General features: G+C 35.3%; 5 protein-coding genes and 2 pseudogenes across 5 annotated transcripts; 1 reads left to right on the plus strand and 6 right to left on the minus strand.

Annotated features, from left to right (window-relative positions):
- Positions 1-603: 603 nt before the first annotated feature.
- Positions 604-3,724, minus strand: LOC132189558 (uncharacterized). Its single transcript, XM_088510687.1, is given in 3 exon segments — positions 604-865; positions 1,627-2,141; positions 2,143-3,724. Coding segments are annotated over 2 exon segments (1,833 nt in total). The 5' UTR covers positions 3,559-3,724; the 3' UTR covers positions 604-865; positions 1,627-1,724.
- A 1,411-nt stretch (positions 3,725-5,135) lies between these two features.
- LOC148583575 (uncharacterized) lies at positions 5,136-7,497 on the minus strand. The gene is made up of 2 exons (XM_088510541.1): positions 5,654-7,497; positions 5,136-5,243 (listed from the first exon to the last, which is right to left on the minus strand). Exon 1 carries the CDS (start codon positions 7,391-7,393, stop codon positions 6,443-6,445), a length of 951 nt encoding a protein of 316 aa, XP_088366667.1. The 5' UTR covers positions 7,394-7,497; the 3' UTR covers positions 5,136-5,243; positions 5,654-6,442.
- Positions 7,416-8,267, minus strand: LOC132189560 (uncharacterized). The gene has a single exon (XM_088510542.1). The coding sequence runs from the start codon at positions 8,265-8,267 to the stop codon at positions 7,488-7,490; it is 780 nt and encodes a 259-aa protein (XP_088366668.1). The 3' UTR covers positions 7,416-7,487.
- A 3,944-nt stretch (positions 8,268-12,211) lies between these two features.
- LOC132189618 (uncharacterized) lies at positions 12,212-13,315 on the minus strand (annotated as a pseudogene).
- Positions 13,316-14,644: 1,329 nt separating this feature from the next.
- On the minus strand, positions 14,645-16,626 carry LOC132189562 (uncharacterized). Its single transcript, XM_088510539.1, has one exon. It carries the CDS (start codon positions 16,613-16,615, stop codon positions 14,786-14,788), a length of 1,830 nt encoding a protein of 609 aa, XP_088366665.1. The 5' UTR covers positions 16,616-16,626; the 3' UTR covers positions 14,645-14,785.
- Positions 16,627-18,139: 1,513 nt separating this feature from the next.
- LOC132189619 (pentatricopeptide repeat-containing protein At1g12775, mitochondrial-like) lies at positions 18,140-19,007 on the minus strand (annotated as a pseudogene).
- Positions 18,966-24,741, plus strand: LOC132189586 (uncharacterized). The gene is made up of 7 exons (XM_059604331.2): positions 18,966-19,438; positions 19,514-19,718; positions 20,255-20,456; positions 21,445-21,638; positions 22,621-22,774; positions 23,201-23,365; positions 23,778-24,741. Exons 1-7 carry the CDS (start codon positions 19,273-19,275, stop codon positions 24,234-24,236), a joined length of 1,545 nt encoding a protein of 514 aa, XP_059460314.2. The 5' UTR covers positions 18,966-19,272; the 3' UTR covers positions 24,237-24,741.
- The last annotated feature ends 688 nt before the right edge of the window (positions 24,742-25,429 follow it).

The following is a 25,429-nucleotide window of genomic DNA, read 5'->3' on the forward strand; positions in this document are numbered from 1 at the left end:
TTCACGTAACATTACATGTGATGTATTTATAGCACTTGGGAGTATTTTTGGGAAGAGAAATGTTATAAATGCTTCCAAGTGCTCGCTCCTTAATGCGGCAGTGAAAATCCTGAACTTTTAATACGTGAAAATCACACATCTTGGTCTTACTTTTGGAAGGCTTTCTGGTGGTGGTTCTTGCTTTACTTGTAATTTTGCTGATTGCAAGCTGCCTGTTAGCTTTGTGGTTTTCTTTCTAGTTTGTTTTGGCTGGTTTTAAACCTCTGTGAGGTTGTGGTTTCAGCCTTTTGGAAGGGGTTGTATATGGTGCTACTTTGTTGATTGGTTTGTTTGCTTTTAATGAAGTTCTCTTATTCATCAAAAAAAAAAAAAAAAAAAAAAAAATCACACATTTTTTAATAGCATGCAATAGTTTTTAATAGCATGTAATAATTACCTAGAAATAAAACAAAAGCAACAACCTAATTTTATATCACGAAAAGAATGTAAGTATGTTTCAACAACAAACAAAAGGGACAACATATATATATATATATATATATATATATATATATATATATATTTTCAGACAATACGCATACAACCATTAAGAACCCCAAACTCCAAATGAACAATATTCTTCAATAGCTATGCATCAACAAAATTTTTAAATAAATTTTTTGGTTGACGAAGCAGCATCAACCGAAAAACTAGCAACTTCATCAACCAAAAAACAGGCAGCATCTAACTTGTAAAATCCAGCTGAACAGCTCATAACCACCAACATCCAACTTTCAATATCCAGCAGCATCAAACAAAATCAACAACACATAACAACCAAGCTCCTAGCTAGACCTTCAAGAATGTTCCTTCAATCATGAGATCCCTGCAAGAATTTAAAACATTTGACTCTTAAAAATATATAAATCAATAAGAACAAAACATGCTGAGAAATTACATTAAGAATAAAACACGGTGAGTAATTACACTTAAACATGACACTTGTTGCACTAATTTTTGTGTATACCTGAATAATTACACTATCTTGAGGGAGAATTATATGACCATGCTGATCATCAGTTACTGAAGGCAATGATATTTAAAAATATAATTTAAGGAGAAGTTTTATATTTAAAAAAAAAAAAAAAAAAAAAAACAGAAGCTTACTTTAACCTATCCGAATTGAGTTATTTGTCAATGTTATTAATAAGGCCAAATTAAATTTCTGGCAAGTAGTAAGCAGCAACTGGCCATGTCAAGTCAATTCAAAGTTCACACTAAAATTCTAGAATTCTAATCCTCAAATGAATTGCAACTTTGTCTTTCATGGTATTCAAAGAAAGTAAAATTCTGGTCCACTGGACAAACATTTTGCAGGAAAGGAGAAGTGTTAAAGGACAACTAATTAGATAAGCGAACAACAAACAATGATGAACTGGAAACCAGTCCTAGAAGAGCAGAATTCAACCTACCAGCAAAAAGCATTTAATAAGAGTTAGGCAACAAAATGTATTGGTGACAACACATGTTTAAGGGCCGAAACTAAACAATTAATTAACACATAAACAAATTAACTAAAAAACACAGATAACAAATATGAATAGTAATACACAACAATAGTCCAAAAGTCATGGAGAGGTATATTACCTTAATGACTTGTGGCAAATATGTTTGTACCTTACAGATTAACTCTATAAAGTTTAGAATATCAAATTTGTCATGAACGTTGAAGAACTAGAAATCTTTCACACAGATTTTAGAAAAAAATCTTGTAATGTTTTATCTGCTTGATTAGTAGCCAACAAGTCGATCAAAATGGTTGCCGTGGTCGCATTTGCCAAGAAACCCTTGTCAACCATCATTTGGATATATTTCACTACCCATGAAGTCTCATTATGATGCAAGAAGCCTTGGATGACTGTGTTATAAGTGACATGGTCAGGTGAGCAACCGTTCTCCTCCATTTTTTCAAATAGCTCCCTCGCTTCATTTAGTAGTCCCTCTTTGCAAAGCCCTTTGATCATTATAGTATAAGTCTGAACATTAGCTTGAAAGCCTTTGGTAGGAAGAGTATTAAAGAGTTCTCTTGCAGTTGTAAGTTTCCCAACATTGCACATACCATCAATCAAGATGCTGTAAATCACAATATTAAGGTCTCTTGTAGTTGTCTTCCATTGCTTGAAACAATGCCATTGCCTCTGGAAAGTGTAGATTCTTAAATAGGCCATCTAACAAAATAGCATAAGTTTGGACATTGGGATGTTGGCCACAACCTTGCATCTCCTGGAGTAGCTCTAGTGCAGTCTTTGGTCTCCCAACTCGGCAAAACCCGCCAATAAGAGTGCTGTAAGTTACAACATTCGGAATCATGCCATTGATAGTCATTTCACGAAAAAGACTCATTGCCTCATCAATTCTCTTATCTTTACAATATCCATGGATTAATATGTTATAGCTAACAACAGAAGGCGAACAACCCTTTCGAACCATCTTATCAAATGTTTTGACTGCTTCATCCATTCTATTTTGCAAACAGTAACCATCAATCAAAGAATTGTAAGTGAATTCATCAGGCTCTATGCCTCTCTGAATCATCTCATCAAAAACTTTATTTGCTTCTTTCAACATCCCCTCTTTACCATGCGTGTCCACCTATATGTTGAATGTATGCAAATCTGGCATGATTTTCCTATCCACCATCTCATTCTATAGTTTAGTTACTTCCTTCCACCGACCAAAATTGCATAGGCCCTGAATTAAAGAATTGTAAGTGAAAACATCTGGCTGAATTCCTTTACTCACCATTTCAGAGAAAAATGTCAAAGCCTCAGTTACCAATCTGTCCTTACATAAACTATCAATGATTATACTATACTTCACTACATCAAGTTCAAGATTTCCTTCTTGCATCTTCCTAAGCAACCCAATAGCTTCATTGGTCTTACCTATTTTACACAAACAATTCATTACCGTTCCGTAGGTAACTGTATTTGGTTTATAGCCTATATTCTCCATTTTGTTAACCAACTTCACAGCTTCAACAATTTTACTCTGAAGACAAAGCCCCTTGACAAGAGTGTTTAGAATTATACAGTCCGGTTGAAAACCAAGCTTCAAAATTCTTGCTAAAATAGAGAAGCCGAAATCCACCCGGTTCAAATGGCAGAAGCAATTAATCAAAACACTCAGAATATAGTCATCGGGAGCAATTCCTGACAGTTCCATTTCTTTAATCAAAGTAATAACAGTTGAGCGATGCTTCATACTTGCGATTGCACCCAGCAATTGATTAAAATCCACGATGGAAGGCAAAGGGTGCATGTGAAGCATTCTATCAAACACACCTAAGGCTTCATCAAGATTCCTAAAGCTCCGAGATCTGCACCGATCTCTCACAGTTTTCAAGAACTGATTGGGGCTTTCCACAATATCTCTACCACTATTGGTAGTTTTAGCAGAAGTGGAACTAAAACTACGACAATAATAATAAAAATTAAGAGCATGGAAAGAAACCCTAACATGAGAATAATGATTGAAGAAGAAAGGAAGAGAGTTTGTAGACTTAGCAGTGGTACCCATTTCCGGAGGAAGAAGATGTAGTGGGAAGAGAAAGAAGCAGAAGAAGGAGATGTGATGACGGCTGAAGAGAAATGGCCGTCGATTTCCGCTTTCACAATCTCCCCAGACGTTCTGAAGATGGGAGGGTCTGGGTTTTTGTCTCCTCCTTTTCTCTCTTCTCTCTCTTGTATGCATTGTAAGAAGGATATAAATTTATTACAAATTGGCTTGTAAAAATGCCTACAAATTGATCTCCATTTGATTTGCTTGTATTTTTAACTTTGTGTCTTTCATTTTTCTTTTTAGTCCATTTTTGGGGAGATGTAAGTTTCTATGCCTTTCTTTCTTTCCTTTTTTTTTTTTTTTGGGTTGGAAGTGGATGATGTTTTGCAGTTCTTTTTAGAGAATGATAGCTTTGAAGTTTTATGAGCCAGTAAATGATAGAAAATAATAAATTTAATCATTTAATTAATACTTTCATACTATATAATATTTAATTAAATTTAACAAAAAACAGAGTTCAAACACAATATCTCTATTTTGATTCCATAAGCTTAAGGTTATATGAATTAATAAATTTAATACTTTAACGGTGAATAATTACTCTAATAAACTAACTATCCGAGACTATTTTTTCTGAAATCCTTCTCTAGGGTACAAAGCATAGATATTCTTGAAATCATCCATGGTTATGTAACTTTTTATTTTGGGGATGTGGTGTTCGATTTATATCAAAATATGTTTGTGAGCATGTTTTGGAATCATGTTCAATACCTGAATTGAGGTTATTGTTTGTTTTTCTTGAGGACCTTCTTGATACTGTAATGTACAATTGAGCTATGTTATGCTCCATTTAATTGGTTAGAGGAAAAAAGAAAAAAAGTTTAGTTAATTATGTATGGAAGGTAACTTCTTGTTCTTTCTAGAATGACAAGTTGAAGATCCTCCTAAGAGTAACGATGGTCAAGACAAAATTTTTAATCATCAACCAAAAATAAAGGAAGATTTTTCTGACGAGTAGTTGGATCTTAATTTTCAGGTACTTGTACACCAAAAATTGCGTGTAACAATAGCTCTTGTATTATATTTTATTAAATATCTCTCTGGTTTACACATACCATCAATCAAGATGCCATAAATCACAATATTAAGGTTTAACCTTTTCCCTTCTATCTCTTTAATCAATGCCATTGCCTTTGGAAAGGGTTGAAGGCTTTGAAATTGTCGTGGTTTTTTGCATTAATTTGCATGATGTTGATGTATTATTACCTTTCTCGCAACATATATCACCCAATGTTGGACTACTGACGATGAATCATTCAAGTCATACGAGAGTATTTTTTTAGCTTTACATTGCATTAGATGGTATCTAATTTACTGTGTTTTTTATAATGCCAACAAGCTTTCATGATTATATTGACGAATCATAAAAGAAGCCCACACCACTTCATGAATGAAAATATAGTATCCAAAGAAAACTCTTGAAATGTAACAAGGCATCCACCATTAACAAAAGAAATCAAAAAGGAGTACTGAAACAAAACCCCATTTCAATTCTCATTTTGAAATTAACACAGAAATCAACAAAAGCAAATATCTTCTATCTTCTCATGCTGCAATCAACTTATATTGCATTTTCCATGCCCAGAAAAGCTGTTGAAGGCTTTTTTGCCTAATGCCCGTGCTGCAATCTACTTATATTGCACCTGCCAACACATTAAGTAAAATTTCGACTTCAACTGCTTCACATACAAACAAAAAGAAATACTCATCACTTCAATGATGCTTATCACTCCAAAGATAAGGCAAATAAATGGGGTTAATTCTGGTAGGAAAAAAGAGAGAGAGAGAGAGAGAGAGAGAGAGAGAAAGAAATGACCAACTAATACTAAGAAATAGAATGTGCTGGAATGGTATGGGCAAAGCATAGTCCACACAAAAGTTTGGAAATTTTTCCAAGCCAGATTATTTTGTAAGAATAGCAAAATTAGGGTTCCGTAGTCATTACATCTGTGATGATAAGAGCACTTATATCATACTGAAAATAAATAAAAGAGAATGAATAAGTCTCATTATCAATGTTGTTTCTGTTTTTGAAAATAAAAAGTACCAGCACCTGAATCAATCCTATTACAATTTACAACCAATGTTGAAGGCTTTGAAGGTCAGATTCCTTCTTGGTTACATCTTGCATGACCCTTTTTAATAACTACTGAAAAGCTTTTAACGCCCTAGCAAAACAAGGAAAAAAAAAAAAAAGAGCCAAATTTATGTGCTTGAAAAGTAGAAACCCTGAAATCCCGGACATAATGAAAGCAGGAAACCAAAGGTTATCATGGGCTGGAAAATTTCCATGCTTGGTCATCTTCATTGTAACTTCATCCAAACCCAACAGTAAAAGTCAACATCTCAAGCACACCAAAGGCCAACCCCACCTGAAATATCCAGATAGAATTAGAATGAGTAGCTAGCAACTCCAATCAATATGACGTAGTTTGATCACAATAAACCAAATTTACATGCACTTTAGGGCTCGCTGAAATATATCATATCAGTGATATGTCCCTATTATGGAATATTTATCACATAAATGTAAAATTAATTTAATTGATGAAACACTTAAAAGTTTAACTTGGTGGCCAACAAGCATACAACCCTCAAGAACCCCAAACTCCAAATGAGCAATATTCTACAAAATATTATGCATCAACAAAATGTTTAAATAAATTTTAAGAAAAATATTTTTACTACAACACAAGCTTAAGATAGCAAATTAGGAATAGCAATACACAAGTCCAAAAGACATGAAGAGAAATATTACCCGTAATGGTTTGTACCTTACGGATTGACACTGTAAAGTATAAAATATAAAATTTGTCTAGTACAGTGGAGAACTAGAAAGCTTTCACTCAGGATTTTGAAAATAGTCTTGTAGCATTTGATCTGCCTTATTAGTAGATAACAAGTCAATCAAAATAGTTGCAGTGGTCGCATTTCCTGACAAACCCTTGTCTACCATCATTTGGAGATATTTCACTGCCCATGATATCTCATTATGTCGCAAGAAGCCTTGGATGATTGTGTTATATGTGACGTGATTAGGTGAGCAACCGTTCTCCATTTTTTCAAATAGTTCCCTCGCTTCATTTAATAGTCCCTCTTTGCAAAGCCCTTTGATCATTGTAGTATAAGTCCAAACATTAGCTTGAAAGCCTTTGGTAGGAAGAGTATTAAAGAGTTCTCTTGCAATCGTAAGTCTCCCAGCATTACACATACCATCAATCAAGATGTTGTAAATCACAATATCAAGGTCTAACTTTTTGGCTTCCATCGCTTGAAACAATGCCATTGCCTCTGGAAAGTGTAGATTCTTAAATAGGCCATCTAACAAAATAGCACAAGTTTGGACATCGGGATGTTCGCCACAACCTTGCATCTCCTGGAATAGCTCTAGTGCAGTCTTAGGTCTCCCAACTCGGCAAAACCCGCCTATAAGAGTGGTGTAAGTGACAACATTGGGAATCACGCCATTGATAGTCATCTCACGGAAGAGAATCATTGCCTCATCAATTCTTTTGTTTTTACAATATCCGTGGATCAATATGCTATAGCTAACAATAGAAGGCGAACAACCCTTTCGAGCCATCGTATTAAATAGTTTGACAGCTTCATCCATTCTATTTTGTAAACAATAACCGTCAATCAAAGAGTTGTACGTGATTGTATTAGGCTCTACGCCTCTCTGAATCATCTCATTAAAAACTTTGTTTGCCTCTATCAACTTCCCCTCCTTGCCAAGCATGTCCACCAATATGTTGAATGTATGCACACCTGGCATGATTTTCCTATCCAACATCTCATTCCATAGTTTAGTTGCTTCCTTCCACCAACCAAAATTGCATAGGCCTTGAATTAAAGAACTGTAAGTGAAAACGTTTGGCTGAATTCCTCTATGTCATTTCAGATAAAAAGTTTAAAGCCCCAGTTACCAGTCTGTCCTTACATAAACTATCAATAATTGTATTATACATCACTACATCGAGTTCAAGATTTACTTCTTCCATCTTTCTAAATAACCCAATAGCTTCACTGGTCTTGCCTATTTTACACAAACCGTTCACTATCGTTCCGTAGGTTACAATATCAGGTTTGTAGCCTATCTTCTCCATTTTGTTAAACAACTTAACAGCCTCAATAATTTTACCCCGAAGACAGAGCCCCTTGACAAGAGTACTAAGAATTACACGGTCCGGTTGAAAACCAATTTTCAAAATTCTTGCTAAGATAGAGAAACCAAAATCCACCCGGTTCAAATGGCAGAAACAATTAATCAAAACGCCCAAAATATAATCATCGGGAGCAATTCCTGACAGTTCCATTTCTTTAATAAGAGAAATCACGGTTGAGTGATGCTTCATTCTTGCAATTGCAGTCAGCAATTGATGAAAATCCACGATGGAAGGCAAAGGGTGCATGTGAAGCATTCTATCAAACACGCCTAAGGCATCATCAAGATTCCTAAAGCTTCGAGATCTGCATCGATCTCTCACAGTTTTCAAGAACTGATTGGGGCTTTCCACAATATCTCTACCACTATTGGTAGTTTTAGCAGATGTAGCACTAAAACAGCGATAATAATAATAATTTTGAGCGTGGAAAGAAACCCTAACATGACAATGATTATTGAAGAAGAAAGCAAGAGAGTTTGTAGACTTAGCAGTCGTACCCATTTCCTGAAAAGCAGAAGAAGCAGATCAATCGAATGCAGTGGTGGCTTTGCTCAAGAGAAACAAGCAGAAGAAGTAGATGATCTTGATGGAGTAGTGGATCTAAGAGAAACAAGAGAAACTTTCACAATCTCCAGAAACCTTCTGAAAATGAGAGGTGTATTTTTATACACAGAATTCCACGACGTCGTTTCTGTCAGCTTACCGACTTGTTGAAACGTTGGCCCGCCAAAATGTCCCATTGAATTTGGATGATCTTTCTAAACATACTAATCACACCGATTCACACGTCTCACCACCCTTGATATCGTGATTTTTTATTTACACCTGGAAATGACAGTTTTGCCCTTCTGGATTTAACGATTGAAATTACAAAAACTGAATAAAAAGGGCTCTTGAAGAAAAAGGTCGTTTACTGGGTGTTTAGACAAACAATGAGATTTTGAGAGTTGGGTTTGATTTTCGATATATACTAGGGATACTAGATCTTTTGCTAATATAGGCTTACTAAATTGATATGTAGCTTATTCATTGAAAAAAAAAAAAAAAACAATTAATTAAGAGAAATGTAATAAGTACCAATGAATGATCTACACATTAGTTTAGCAAGCATCTGTTAGTAAAAGATTTAATATTTTTAGCATTTCTCTTGATTTTCTTTTCGAACATTTGGGTTGCGATTCTTTGTACAAAAACTATTCAAAATGATGTGGGGTCCGATATGTTTCATCCCTATGTTTTTTGCTTAACTTTGGTAACAAAGCTGATCTTATGTAAATCACTAGGGACTTCAGGTGTTCTAACTGACATAATCAAAACAAAATTCACACCCTTGAAGAACCCATGCCTCTTGATCTCAACAGAACCCTTCAAGCTCCAAATTCTCTTTTGGGGATTCTTCACCAAGAGCTTGCTTATGAGATCTTGAACTTTAACCATCTCTTCAAATTTGTTGCTGTTGCCAACACCAATATTTTAAAATACTAGCCGTTGTTTAAGGATGTTGATGAGGGTTTTCTTATTGTTTTCGCCTTTGAAAGGTGTCCCGCCATACAACATTGCATACAAAAACACCCCTACAATCCACCAATCGACTGCACTGAAAATGTATAGATTGGACACCATGGGATTTTCCATGCTCATGGGCATGAAGACACAATCATTACTAGATTTTCATCTGGTAAGCTAAACTTGACGGTCTTCAAAGGTCAGATTCTCTCTTGGCAGGTTACATCTTGCATGACCTTTATAAAGTTCTGTAAAGCTTTTAATGCCCCAACACAACAAGAAGAAAAAGAAGCCAAGGCAAAATGCCTTGGATGATTGTGTTATATGTGATATGGTTAGTTGAACAACCACTTTCCTCCATTTTCTCAAATAGCTCCTCACTTCATTTAGTAGACCTCTTTGCAAAGCCCTTTGATCATTATATTATAAGTTGGAACATTCAGTTGCAAACCTCTAATAGGAAGACTACTAAACATTCCTCTTGTTATTTTTAGTTTCCCAGCATTACACATACCGTCAATCAAGATGTTGAAAATCAAAATATTAAGGTCTAACATTTTGTCTTCCATTTCTTGAAATAATGTCATTGCCTCTGAAAAGTGAAAATTCTTACACAACCCATCTAACAAAATAGCGCAGGTTTGGAGATTTGGAAGTTGGCCACAACTTTGCATTGCATGGGGTAACTCTAATGCAATTTTAGGTATCCCAACTTGGTAAACCCAAACAATAAAAGTTATACTGCAAACAATATAAAAACATAGCCATCGTCCGAACAAGCTATTAAACACTAAAAAATAAATAGGGTTAAATACTAGAAAGCCCCCTAAGATTTGAACTCTTTATTTTTTGCCCCATAGGTTTTCATTTTTATCACATGATGTACCTGTAATTTTCATAAAGAGGGAGATGATATCTCCGTTAAAATTATGTCCAAAACTTAATGGAACACCACGTCAACATCAATCAAATTGTGCCACGTGTCCTATAATTAATTTTTTTTATTTTTTTTGTTAAAAAAATATTAAAAATATTAAAAAATAATTTGTTTTTTCAAAAAAAAAAGAAAAGAAAAAGAAGATTAAAAATTTTGGGGCTGGCCACCCCCTTGGTCCATGGGTGGAAGGTGGAAGTCGTAGATCTGTAGCTGTGGAAGGTGGGCATCGCCAGTGCGAAGGGTAGGCGTCTTCAATCTGGTGCAGTTTGTGGGCGCATCTGATGCCCTAAATATCATGGCTATCATGATCTCTGCATGTTAGATTAAAGTTTCCTTACCTATGTATTTATTTGAATTCCAATTGTACAGAGATCCAATGAAATGCTGGTTCTCTATATAAATGAAATGCTATCAACGTGCTTTCAAAATCAAATATTGCACAAATAATTTTTGCCATGCTGATCCAGTAAAGCTTTATAATTGATTTGGAAATACCTAGTGATAAAAGCAAATAGAAAGATGTGCAGTAGCCATGACCAAGGCGTCTCCAGCTTTGGAGAAAACCGAGTTTTAATAAAGGATTATTTTTTTATAAGTGAACAAACCCACCACCCAAGACTGCTCCCAGTGTAAAGTCTCAAACCCATACACAACCTCAGGAAGTAAAGAAAGATCGAAAGAAGTACAATTAGTTCGGTAGATCTTAAGAAACTACCAGAACCTCTGGGGGTGGTTTTGGCCACCCCTGGGTTCCAAGCCACCCCCAATTTTTTTTTTTTTTTGAAAAAATAATTTTAAATTTTTTTTAACAAAAAAAATAAAAAAATTAATTATAAGACACGTGGTGCAATTTGATTAGTGCTGACATGGCGTTCCGTTAAGTTTTGGACAAAATTTTAACGGAGATACTATCTCCGTCTTTAATAAAAATGAAACCACATAGGGCAAAAAATAAAGAGTATAAACCCTAAAGGGTTTTTAGTATTTAACCCAAATAAATAAATAAATAAATATGTCAAAATATTTGCTCGATACATCACATACTCTAAATATCCAGAAGAATGGTCCCACTAAAGCAACCAAAATGAAAATATGTCCAAATAACCCTTCAAAAACCATCACCGAAGGAGCTCTTGTGTATTCTCATCCTCAGACTCACCTTCATCCTCATTTGGATTGTTACCTGCCCAATCAGAATGTTTTCAATACGTTTTATAAGATGTCTTATAAATAAGTAAATGAAAATACTAGAGTTGATGGACAACTTTTAACATTTTCTTGAATCAGACATAAATCTAACATGTATTGACATTTAAAGTCATATAATTACAATTGATTGAAAAATAAAGGCAACTTTGAGTTGGCTTACCAAAAATTTTTCATAGTAGTACAATTCTGTATACATTGTTATGTGTCTAGTTGGAGGAATTTTAGGATTAGAATTGAATGACTTAGAGATATTAAATTAGAAGTGGTTTATTCCCGTTAGTCTTTTACTTCCATTATAATTAGGATTTGAATGTTAGAGATAATATGTTATCATATTAAAAGTGGTTTATTCTAGTTAGTCTCTTAAAAGTGGTTTAATTTCTTAATAATTACATTTCCAGAATAGTATAATTCTGTACACATCTACCAATACCATTAGGATTCTTCAATGCTATTAATAAGGCCAAAGTAAATTTATGGCGACCAGTAACCAGCAACTAGCAAGTATTCTTTTTCTTTGTTTTTTTTCCCCTCCTTATTTCCCTTTCTGATCAACCATAAAGCAATTAACGTTTCAAAGTTCACACTCTTGGATCTATTTCTTGACAACATGCGAGAATTCAATTACCAAGAAATGCAGTTTAGAGATCAAAGAAGCTGAACTTCTAATTATATAAGCTCACTCACCTAATATTTCAAATTGCAGGTTGCTTGGAATGCCACGTTAACAATTACCACTTACATTTCTACGTGTTATATGGACATGAAGAAAGGAGGCCTAGGATTCTTCGATTTATCTTATCAAAACTTTGTTTGCCTCTATCAACTTCCCCTCCTTGCCAAGCATGTCCACCAATATGTTGAATGTATGCACACCTGGCATGATTTTCCTATCCAACATCTCATTCCATAGTTTAGTTGCTTCCTTCCACCAACCAAAATTGCATAGGCCTTGAATTAAAGAACTGTAAGTGAAAACGTTTGGCTGAATTCCTCTATGTCATTTCAGATAAAAAGTTTAAAGCCTCAGTGACCAGTTTGTCCTTACATAAACTATCAATGATTGTACTATACATCACTACATCAAGTTCAAGATTTCTTTCCTGCATCTTTCTAAACCACCCAATAGCTTCATTGGTCTTGCCTATTTTACACAAACAATTAATTATCGTTCCGTAGGTAAATGTATTAGGTTTGTACCCTATCTTCTCCATTTTGTTAACCAGCTTCACAGCTTCAACAATTTTACTCTGAAGACAAAGCCCCTTAACAAGGGTGTTTAGAATTATACAATTTAGTTGAAAACCAAGTTTCAAAATTCTTGCTAAGATAGAGAAGCCGACATCCACCCGGTTCAAATGGCAAAAACAATTAGTCAGAACCCTTAGAGTACAAACGTCAGGAGCAATTCCTGACTGTTCCATTTCTTTAATCAGAGTAATACAGTTGAGTGATGCTTCATTCTTGCGATTGCACCCAGCAATTGATTAAAATTCACAATGGAAGGCAAAGGGTGCATGTGAAGCATTCTATCAAAGACGCCCAAGGCATCATCAAGATTCCTAAAGCTCCGAGATCTGCACCTATCTCTCACAGATTTCAAGAACTGATTGGGGCTTTCCACATTATCTCTACTACTATTGGTAGAACTAAAACTACTATAATAATAATAATGAAAATTTACAGCAAGGAAAGAAAGCCTTACATGAGAATAATGATTGAAGAAGAAAGCAAGAGAGTTTGTAGACTTAGCAGTGGTACCCATTTCCGGAGGAAGAGGATGTAGTGGGAATAGAAAGAATCAGAAGAAGGAGATTTGATGACGGCTGAAGAGAAATGGCCGTCGATTTCCGCTTTCACAATCTCCCAAGACGTTCTGAAGATGGGAGGGTCTGGGTTCTTATACGGCATACCCAATTACAAAGCCATACAAAGCACACGTGTCATATCATAGTTTTAGTTTTACACCTTGTATCTTTTCAAAAAAAAAAAAACAGTTTTACACCTTGTAAGGACAGTTTTGCCCTTATGGATCTAACGAGTGCTATGAGAACAATGAGGGGGAAAAAAAAAAAAAAAGCTCTTGTTTTTGTCTCTCCTTTACTCTCTTCTCTCTCTTGTATGCATTGTAAGAAGGATATAAATTTATTACAAATTGGCTGGTAAAAATGCCAACAAATTGATCTCCATTTGATTTGCTTGTATTTTCAGCTCTGTGTCTTTCATTTTTCTTTTTAATCTATTTTTCAGGAGATGTAAGTTTCTATGCTTTTTTTTTTTTTTTATAAGTGTTCTGTCCTCAGGCCGGTATAAAACATACATCTTGGTCAATGACTGTTTGGTTCATCTATTTGAGTAGTACTAAATTTCGACTGAAGAAAGTTAGGAAAAGTGAGGGGAGCTTTTGTGGGGCGGTGGACACGCAATGAAGCAACTGCAATTTGGTTGGAGGTTTCCAATCCTTTTTCTCAAAACAGACCTGAGAAACGTGAGTATCTGGACACGAACTATAGAAGGACAGCTTCTTATGGTCTCCATTTTTCTGTAAGAGTAGCAATATTAGGGTTAATTGGAAATTACATCTGTGAGGATACATCATACTGTAAATAAATAAATGAGCATTAACAAGTCTCACTATCAATGTTGTTTTTGTTATTGAAAAAAAAAAAGTCCCAGCACTTGAATCTACTATCATGAGCTTCACATTAAGGGGCCATAAATGAGCAAATGATTAGTAGTTTTCTTGTTTAATCTTCTCCATAATGAAACATCTTCATTGTAACTTCAGTCAAACCCAAAAATAAAAACTAAACATCTCGAGCCCACACCAAAGGCCGACCCACCTGTAAGCCTTAGAGAGAATCATAATAGCCAACAACTCCAACCAAACACCTGCTATATGACGTAGTTTGATTACAATAAACAAAACTCACATACACTTGGAGGTTCACTGAAGTCTATCATAATGATACATTTGTTTTATCATCATATTCCTATTATGGAATATTTCTCACATAAATGAAAAATTAATTTAATTGATGAAACACTTAAATGTTTAACTTGGTGGCCAAAACACATACAACCGTCAGGAACCCAGAACTCCAAATGAACAATATTTTGCATAAAAAAAAAAAAAAAAGTTTAAATAAATAATTAAGAAAACAATTTTAATCACAACACATAGTTTAAGATAACAAAAGAGGAATAGTAATACACAACAGTAGTCCAAAAGTCAGAGAGAAATATTACCTTAATGACTTACAACAAATATGTTCATACCTTACAGATTGACTGTGTAAATCTTGGAATATCAAATTTGTCATGCACATTGAAGACCTAGAAATCTTTCACACGGATTTAGAAAAAATTATTGTAATGTTTTATCCGCCTGATTAGTAGTCAACAACTCGATCAAAATGGTTGCCGTGTTTGCATTTGCTGAGAAACCTTTGTCAACCATCATTTGGAGATATTTCACAACCCATAATGTCTCATTATGTTGCAAGAAGCCTTGAATGATTGTGTTATATGTGACAAGGTTAGGTGAACGACCATTCTCATCCATTTTCTCAAATAACTCCATCGCTTCATTTAGCAAACCTTCTTTGCAAAGCCCTTTGATCATTATATTGTAAGTTGGAACACTAGGTTGCAAACCTTTGGTAGGAAGAGTATTAAAGAGTTCCCTTGCATTCGAAAGTTTCCCAGCATTACACATACCATTAATCAAGACGTTGTAAATCAAAATATCAAGGTCTAACTTTTTGTCTTCCATCTCTTGAAACAATGCCATTGCCTCTGGAAAGTATAGATTTTTACACAGGCCATCTACCAAAATAGCACAAGTTAGGCAATTTGGAGGTTGGCCACAAACTTGCATCTCATGGAGTAGCTCTAGTGCCTTCTTAGGTCTCCCAACTCGGCAAAACCCGCCAATAAGAATGTTGTAAGTAACAACATCAGGAATCATGCCATTGTTAGTCATTTCACGGAAGAGACTCACTGCCTCATCAATTCTTCTATTTTTACAATATCCATGGATCAATATGCTATAGCTAACAACAGAAGGCGAACAACTCTTCTCAACCATCGTATTAAATGCTTTCAAAGCTTCATCCATTCTATTTTGCAAACAGTAACCATCGATCAAAGAACTATAAGTCACTTCATCAGGCTCTATGCCTCTCTGAATCATCACATTAAAAACTTTATTTGCTTCTTTTAACTTCCCCTCTTTACCAAGCGTGTCCACCAATATGTTGAATGTATGCAAATTTGGCATAATTTTCCTATCCACCATCTCATCCCATAGTTTAGTTGCTTCCTTCCCTCGGCTGAAATTGCATAGGCCTTGAATTAAAGAATTGTAAGTGAAAACGTTTGGCCGAATTCCTCTGTTTGTCATTTCAGAGAAAAAAGTCAAAGCCTCAGATACCAATCTATCCTTACATAAACTATCAATGATTGTGCTATACATCACTACATTAAGTTCAACATTTATTTCTTTCATTTTTCTAAACAACCCAATAGCTTCATTAGTCTTGCCTATTTTACACAAACTGTTGATTATCGTTGCGTAAGTAACTGCATCAGGTTTGTAGCCTATCTTCTCTATTTTGTTAACCAACTTCACAGCTTCAACAATTTTACCTTGAAGACAAAGCCCCTTGACAAGAGTGTTTAGAATTATACAATTCAGTTGAAAACCAAGTTTCAAAATTCTTGCTAAGATAGAGAAGCCGAAATCCACCCGATTCAAATGGCAAAAGCAATTAGTCAGAACCCTTAGAATACAATCGTTGGGAGCGATTCCTGACTGTTCCATTTCTTTAATCAGAGTAATAACAGTTGAGTGATGCTTCATTCTTGCGATTGCACCCAACAAGTGATTAAAATCCACAATGGAAGGCAAAGGGTGCATGTGAAGCATTCTATCAAACACGCCCAAGGCATCATCAAGATTCCTAAAGCTACGAGATCTGCTTCGATTCCTCACAGATTTCAAGAACTGATTGGGGCTTTCCACAATATCTCTACTACTATTGGTAGATTTAGCAGAAGTAGAACTAAAACAGCGATAATAATAATAAAAATTTTGAGCATGGAAAGAAAGCCTTAAATGCGAATAATGAGGATCGATAAGCAAATGGTTGAAGAAGAAAGCAATAGAGTGTGTAGACTTAGCAGTCATACCCATTTGCTCAGGAAGAAAAGCAGAAACTGATCTGAGGTACTCAAGAGAAATTGCCGTCGTTTTCTGGTTTCACAATCTCCCGAGACGTTCTGAAGATGGGAGCCGGGAAGGTCTACAGTGTACGTACACTGTATTACACGACGTCGTTTCTTTTAGCCTACGGAATTATTTTACGATGTCCCGCCAAAATGTCTCTTTGGATGATCTTTCATTGTACAAAGCACACGTGTCACCACCCCATGATATAATTATTTTAGTTTTGCACATTGAAAGGACCCTTTTGCCCTTGTGGATCTAACGATTTGATTTCTAAGGCTGTTTCGTATTGTTCTCGATTTGATTTGCTTGATTTTTCTTTATATATATATAATTTGAGAAAAAACTAGCAGCATCAGCAACCAAAAAACCAACAGCATCCAACTTGTAAAATCCAGCAGCTGAGCAGCGTCAACAAACCGAACAACACAACCACCAACATCCAACTTCCAATATCCAGCAGCATCAAACAAAATCAGCAACACATAACCCCTAAGCTCCTAGACCTTCCAGCATGTTCCTTCATTCATGAGATCCCTTTAAGAATTTAGAAAATTTGACTCTTAAAAATATATAAATCAATATAAACAAAACATGCTGAGTAATTTTTATGTATACTTGAATAATTATACCAGCTTTGAGTGAGGATTATATGACCATGCTGATCATCAGTTACCGAAGGCAATGATAATAGCAATATCATTTAAGAAGTTTCTGATTTAAGAGAATGATATAAAAGGAACCACAAGCTTACTGTAAGCTCAACCGTATTATTTCTATTTTGGACAGTGAATTGCAGACAGGGACATATGTCCCATAAAATAAAGCCAAGTAACAGTAAGAACGCAAGCTCCCACCAGCATTCAAATTTTAGAACAGAGAAGTCTTTGATAATAGTTTTGCTGAAAAATTTTGATCAGGAATACACGATAGCTGGTGGGAGTACAAACTAATAATAGTTTTGCACACTTTACAACCTTACCAACGCCAAGAGTACAACTTGAATACAGAGAACCCGCTCGATGCTAGATCCTTGACTTGTACATCTCTTGAAAAGATTTCCACCAGCAATACTACCACAAATGAAAATATACCGGTACGTCCAACATGAATCAAACAACTTCACCCCATATTCCATAATTAAATTACTCAGAAATAAAACAAAAGCAAAAAACAAATGTATGTTTGTTTCAGCAACAAACAAAATGGACAACATATGTATGTTTCAGCAACAAACAAACAAACTAGTTTAGAACTTAGGTGTTGTGAGAGATGGTAAAAACCCACAAGCTAAAAGCCTAAGAAGTCGAAGACTTTGTACGAAAGCTAATTCATTTCAGCTTTTAAAGGACCGAAAATTCCTGCCCAGATCCAAAATAAGCAAACATAGAGCTCTATCTTAAGACATATAGAAGAAAAATCAAAATGAGGAAGGGTAGAAAAAGAGGGTTTAGGAGAAACCTCATTCAATAGTTTAGTTGCCTTCTTCCACGGGCTAAAATTGCATAGAGCCTGAATTAAAGAATTGTTAATAAAAAGGTTTGGTTGAATTCCTTTAATTGTCACTTCAAAGAAAAAATTCAAAGCCTCGGTAACCAATTTGTCCAAACATTAACTATCAATGATTGTGCCATAGATCACTACATTAAGTTTAAGATTTCCTTCTTCCATCTTTCTAAGCAACCCAATAGTCATACTCGTCTTACCTATTTTACACAATCCGTTCATTATCGTTCCATAGGTAACTGCATCAAGTTTGTAGCCCATCTTTTCCATTATGTTAACTAATTTCGCAGCTTCAGAAATTTTACCCTAAAGACAGAGCCTCTTGACAAGAGTGTTTAGAATTATACAGTCCACTTGAAAACCAAGTTTCACACTTCTTGCTAAGATAGAGAAGCTAAAATACACCCGGTTCAAATGGCGAAAGCAATTAGTCAGAACCTTTAGAGTACAAGCATCAGGAGCAAATCTTGACAGTTCCATTTCTTTAATGAGATAAATAACAGTTGAGTAGTGCTTCATTCTTGCAATTGCACCCAATCAATTAATTAAAATCCACAATGGAAGGCAAAGGGTGCACGTGAAGCATTCTATCAAACACGCCTAAGGCATCATCGAGATTCCTAAAGCCTCGAGATCTGCATGGATCTTTCACAGATTTCAAGAACTGATTGGGGCTTTCCACATTATCTCTACCACTATTCGTAGTTTTGGCAGAAGTGGCACTAAAAATACGACAACAATAATAAAAAATTTGACGATGGAAAGAAACCCTTAAATGACAATAATGAGGATCGTTAAGCAAGTGATTGAAGAAGAAATCAAGAGAGTTTCTAGACTTAGCAGTCGTACCCATTTCCTGAGGAAGAAAAGCAGAAACAGAGGAAGCAATTTTTCTCGTCCTCTTCGTTTTCCGCTCTCGCAATCTGCCGAAGCATTCGAGTTACATTCGATAACTGAAGGATAAAGGTGTAATTTTGTGTCTTTTTCAGAAAAGTCAACGGAAATCTTCCCTCTGGATATTTTCCTTCAATTTGACCGACCTTCCATCTCAAGCCGTTATCACCTACCCGTCCATTCATATACATAGACGAAAGAGAGATAGAGATCGCAGAGAAAAGATGAGAGTCACCGACAGAATCAACATCTTTCTCTTCATCTTTCTGTTATCCACACTCTCTCTGCCACCTGCCTCCGAATCCTCACCGCAATGCAAAGCGTGGCTGGTCCAGTCAATCCCCACCGACATGCCCCACCTCCCTCGGGTCCCCGGCGTTCTCGCCACCGGTTAGTTTCTTTTCACTCCAAATGCAATTTTATTTCTTTTCACTCCGAAGCTGAATTTGCGATGCTTTTTAATAGGCGACGTGTTCCGGTGGTTGGCGGGGAACTCCACGCAGAGACTGGACGTAATCGCTCAGTACTGGCAGCTCAATGCGCACCCCGACGATCCTCGCTCGGGGGATTATGGATACTCTGAAGCTCAGATGGATAACTTCGGTGCTCCTCAGGGTTCTCATGTTTACCAAGCCCTAGAACACGCAGCTGATCGCAATGTTAGTATTAGGTACGATTTTTTATTTTTTTTTTCATAATTTTTAAAATTTAAAACATGTTTGTTTCTATCAATCTTATTGTTCATACTTCATATGCTTAAATGTGGAATTTCTTATTTTTTGGCAGATTATTTATTAAATTTCTTGAATAGAAAGTGGCCACTTTTAAAAGTAAAAGAACATTTTAAGACTTTACACCCATTCTACTTCTATCTTTTTTCTTTTTAATTAGTTCAGCAGGATGAGAGTACGGTTTCTAGCGTTACTCATTTTATATATATAGTTACAAATGCTAAAAACTATATTTTTATTTCATAATTATCTCATAGTACTGATGTGGCCGTGTCAATCAGTTCTTGATTTTGTTTTTTTTTTTTAGTAAAACTGATCGGTAGTGTCATGTCACTCATGTGGGTGGAATAGTGATAGAATAAAAGTGTGATTTCTAACCTTATTTATATATAATTAGCGAGCTTGTTATTTAAAATGAAATATATTTTAGGCATATAAGTTGACTAGACTCTAAGCGAAATTGAATACTATGTAGGCTACTGTCACACTCGGGAGTTTATCCAGACTACACTGAAGAACCATCCAAGCTTGCCTCAGGAAGACCAAATGTGGAGAATGTGACTTTGTTATTGAGTGAATGGTGGGGGTCTGGCATAGTTCATGCAAAAGTCTGGATATCGGATCGTCAAGATGTGTATATTGGGTCTGCAAACAATGACTGGAAGTCTCTCACACAGGTATTTTGAAAGACTATATATATATATATATATATATATATATATATATAGTTTTTGATTTATCTTTTCGTATAGAGTAAAAGGTATAACTCTTATTTTCTGAGCTAAATCATTAAGTGAAAACAGGAAAGGTAGAAGTTTATTCCTTTTTATGATACATGTGGGAGGTTCAGAGCACAAACCTGATAACGTCAGCACTTGAATTATTATAAAAAACGTAAGGCGCCCAGAGATACACAAGAGGTAAACAAGAGAAAACATTTAACTAACTAGAAGGGAAAAAAAGAACAAAGGATCATAAAGCTATTGGGTTAGTATAAATAATGTTTTTAGCATCAACACATAATTACTTGCCCCAAAAAATAAGGGTTTTCTTTGGCATCAATGTTGTGCTCTATTGTCCTATTATAGCCCGTACTGATGGCCGCACAAATTAGCCTTCAATTTTCTTTTTATTAAAAAAAAAAAAAATTGAAAAAAAAAAGGGTCACAAGGTGGCCCAACCGCTGGTCACCTTGTGATTTTTTTTTTTTTTATATATATATATATATATATATATATATATATATATATTATTTGAAATTAAGAGTAAATTTGAAATTTTATAAAAAAGTCAAGGGTATAAACGTCATTATCTAACTTTTAACATTTAAAATCTGACGGAGGGGTTCAAATTGACTGCAATTGAAAGTTCAGAGGTCCAAATTGAAAGGTTTTAAAGTTCGAGGGCATGTCAAAACAAATGGTAATTTAAGAATTCAAAGTGAAGTTTCTCCTAAAAGCTTTGTGGGGTGAATTTTTAATTAGTAGCATGTCAGTTGAATAAAGAGGTGAGAGTGAGACCTTGCAAAAAGAAGAACGGTCAAAGCAGCAAATTAAGAACAATCATTAAATCATATTTATCTGTTAATTTGCTGCTAATTGTTTCAGCATGTTGGTTTGTCATTGCCCCATGTTATAAGGTGCCCTTTTAATTGAATGGTTATAGGTGAAGGAAGTTGGTATTTATCTTGTTGGTTGTCCAAGCATTGCAAAGAAGGTTGAGGTCTACTTTGACAACTTGTGGAAACTTGCACATCTCAATTCTTCGGCTTACACCAAAACAGTGTCAGATCAACAATGGCAGACTGATAGAAAAGTTCCTTGCTGGTCACATTTTGTTGATTCTAAAGAGAGGTGCAGGTATGCCGAAGCTTATTCTGCAGACTAGTTCAGTTGAATCTAAGGTTTCAAAAGTTATGATCATGTAAAAATTCTTTATGTTCCTGTAGTGTGTTGATAGTTTGGCATCAAATTGGTATAACTCAATCGGTATTACCACTTATGCTTCTTTTAGAATATTTATTGCCTTTCAAATTCCTTCTCTTTTATCTTTTTGCTTTTGTTTTTGTGTGGTTATTTTGATATTCAATCTCTATGTATTTCTTTTCTTGTCGGGAACTTTGTAATTAGGGAAGGGATAATATTGTATTTGTGAGATAAATCTAGTAGAGTTTTGCTTTGAAATTAAGATTAAGATGGTACTTCTATGCAAAATTTGAAAATCAGTTTGAATGGGCATAATTATGTGGTTGCCGCTTCTGAGTGATGGCCTCATGCCTATAGAACCTGTACTCCATTTTGGCTTAGAGAAGTGTTATACATCCCAAATTTTTTTTTCAAAAGTTAGTTCCCAAATGATATATCATCAACTCATGGGATGGTGACACATTATTTGGGAACCAACTTTTAGAACAAAAATTTAAGATGTTTAGCAACGGACTCAACACCGAGTCCGTGAAGATATTTGGTGGTTGTGGCCAACGGACTCTTCACCGAGTTCTTTTGCAATTTGTCACCACCTTGTGCGACCCTGAAAAAGGCCCGGCTTATTGCCATTGCCTGCTGTTTGGTCATTTTGGACCAGATTCAGAATTTGTATTACATTTACCTTTTAGGTTTTATTGTTGGGGTGCCCACCCCTTTTGTGGTCAATTAGTCCTGTAAGCCGCTTTCCCTTATTTGATTAGGAGAAAGAAGAAAAAAAAGCCTAATGATTTGCTTCGCTTTTTCCTAAAGATGTCATAATTTATTATCATTTTTGGTCAGTGCCTTGTTGGCAAGCAAATGTAGTGTAAAGATAAAATCTTTCAGCACTTAACTATGTATTGTTATGTCATCACAGGTCACCTCTTCCTCGATTGGTGAGGACTCCCCATGTAGCAGGGTATCCCGTACTTGCCAACCCCTATATGTTTAAAATACCATTTCAGACTCCTGGGTACAACTATTCAAATTTGCAGCCTGAATCCAGCTATCTCTCTTTTGCTCCTCCAGAGGTATTATAGAATTTCTAATATTTTGGTGGTGATATGGCTTTTGTTCTGTTATTCAACACAAATCTAGGGTTGCTTTGAAATCAACTTCCACTCTTTTAGTAATATTAAGGCACAAACTCATCATTTAGAACCGAACCACTACAAGCAACTCTAACGTAGAACTGAAATGGCATCATTTGGAAGCTTATCCTATACATGCTTATCAAACTCACTTCAAATGCTGAGTTATTAAAAAAAATATTATTAGATAATAGATCATCAAGATGACAATGAAAACTCATTGAGAACTTTATTAAAGGTTGATATTAGCTGCATTTGTGGAATGTCTAAAATATTTTTTGTTCTCGCTTTTTCTAGCTGTGCATGCTTAGCATTTTAGAAGTGTTGTGTTTTATGCTTCAATTTGGTTGCCATTTGTGGTTGCAGCTATTGTTTGGCAGATACCAGGCTGACGAACAGGCTTGGGTGGATACAATAAAATCTGTAGGGAGTGGAGGAACTGTTAGAATTAGTACCATGGACTGGCTAGGTCAATCCCAATATATGAAACAAACAGTTTATTGGTCATCCCTTTCAGCTGCCGTATCAGAGGTAACTTCCAATGTCACTGCTCCTTATTTTCTCAAAACATTGTTATGTTTATTGCTACAAGTAGTTAGCACATTAGCATTGGCCGCTATTCTAATTTCTAAGGAGTGTGCTAGCTTTACATGGAGAGGTTTAGGGTTGCATCCTTAGAAGCTGGTGTCTCATTTTTCATGTGTACATCACAATACTAGGGCTGGCAAAACATGTTGGCGTGTCGGGTTTGTCAACCTGTGTTCCTCATGATGATTTTTTCGCATACATAGAAATTCTTCTTTCCATTGCTATGGCAAGCTAGAGAGACTTATTTCTACTGCTGTTTCCAAACATGATTTCACTCATTTAATATATTTTCACCCGTTCTACATCCTTCAACATTCCTGGGTTTCATACACTTACAAATTTTATGAATTAGTAGGTTGTCTTCTCCAAGCATGCTACAGTAAAGATATTGGTTGCACTCTGGGCACATTTTATCAACAACACTGATCAGTACTTGAAGTCTCTCCTCTACTCTAATGTTCTTTGCTCTTCATCAAACTACAACAAATGTTCTGGAAAAGTTGAGATCAAGTACTATATGGTTCCGGGTTTCAATTCGACTGGACCTGCCACTCAAAATAGAACTAGTACAGGAAATATCTATCCTGGATATACCAGGGTAAACCATGGAAAGTATGCAGTTAGTAATGTAAGAGCCCACATTGGGACAAGCAATCTTGTTTGGGATTACTTTTATACAACATCTGGTGTAAGCTTTGGAACATACAATCCTGCCATTGTTTCTCAGCTGCAACTAGTCTTCGATGCCGACTGGAATTCGCCGTATGCTGTGCCGGTTGAAGGGTTAGAGGATGGTCATGCTTGTTCAAGCTGAGTAGTTGGAACTTGAAGTTTTGGGGACATTCCAAATCAGTATATGATGGCTTGAAACAAACCGTACATGAAGGAGCTGGCTGACTACATGTGCTTTAGATGGAAATGTTCAAGCCTGGAAATCATTTCATTTGGGAACCTATTATGGTGAAATACAACTCAACCTGAACTAGATAAATAAATAGCATTTCATCATAGTTACGAACTATATTTAGTATGAGTAATCTTAGAAACAACACTTTTATTTCATCACTATCATATCCTGCTAACATAGCAGTAACGTCAGTAAGACGAAATAATGGTGATATAAAAGTGTGATTTCTAATATTACTCATGTAGTATAGTAGTGTCACTTTAATAATCTTGTAAGTTGTAAATATAGTTGGATGATGATGCCAAAACAATAGCCCAATCCACAGTTGAATTGTTTGTAGGCAAAGCAAATCAAAAGGACATCGCTTATGCTAACACACAACAGTATTTTTGTTTTAATCAACATTATTTTGTGCATTTTTTGGATTAATAAGTTTTACTCAATAAATATCACTCAGATCAGTCATTACTAGAAACAAAACTCAAAAAATCTAACCAAAGCCCACAATCGAAATATGACTTTGAAACTGGATCTGGGACAAAATCAAATAACATAAAAAAATTGGTATGAAAAACTCCAAACTCACCTAGCTTACTAAAAAATAAAATCTTTCCATTAGAAGGATTTCATAGGAAAAATTTGAGATAAAGAAGTAACCTAATGTAGATAAAGATACTGCATTCAAATAAAGTTTTCATGACTTAATCTAATCCATTATATGAGGTTTTGGAACAGGAGAGCATCCGGTTTCTTATATTTGAGGGGTATTTTTATCCTTTTACTTTTTTTAGGACAAAAATACCCCTCAAATAGGGCTATTTTGATTTAGAATTTTTTTATTTTGGAAGAAATCTCCAAGAAGAGGAGCAATTAGGGGCCTTGGAGGGAGATAAATTTGTAATTTTCTCCGTAATGAAACATGGACAAAGTTTTTCTTTAAATTCGGCCTGAATAAATTCTTTCAACTGACAACCATCTTAAGAGTATATAATTTTCATGTAACAATATCAATTCAAAAGGTTTGAGAAATTTCTCAAGGTGAAAAACTTTGTCGACCAAACTAGCATCTCATGTAAGTGCAGCCAAACCCACCACTGAAA

This window comes from Corylus avellana, chromosome 9 (genome assembly GCF_965113065.1).
Source record: "Corylus avellana chromosome 9, dhCorAvel1.hap1.2, whole genome shotgun sequence".
In the NCBI taxonomy this organism is placed as follows: domain Eukaryota; kingdom Viridiplantae; phylum Streptophyta; class Magnoliopsida; order Fagales; family Betulaceae; genus Corylus; species Corylus avellana.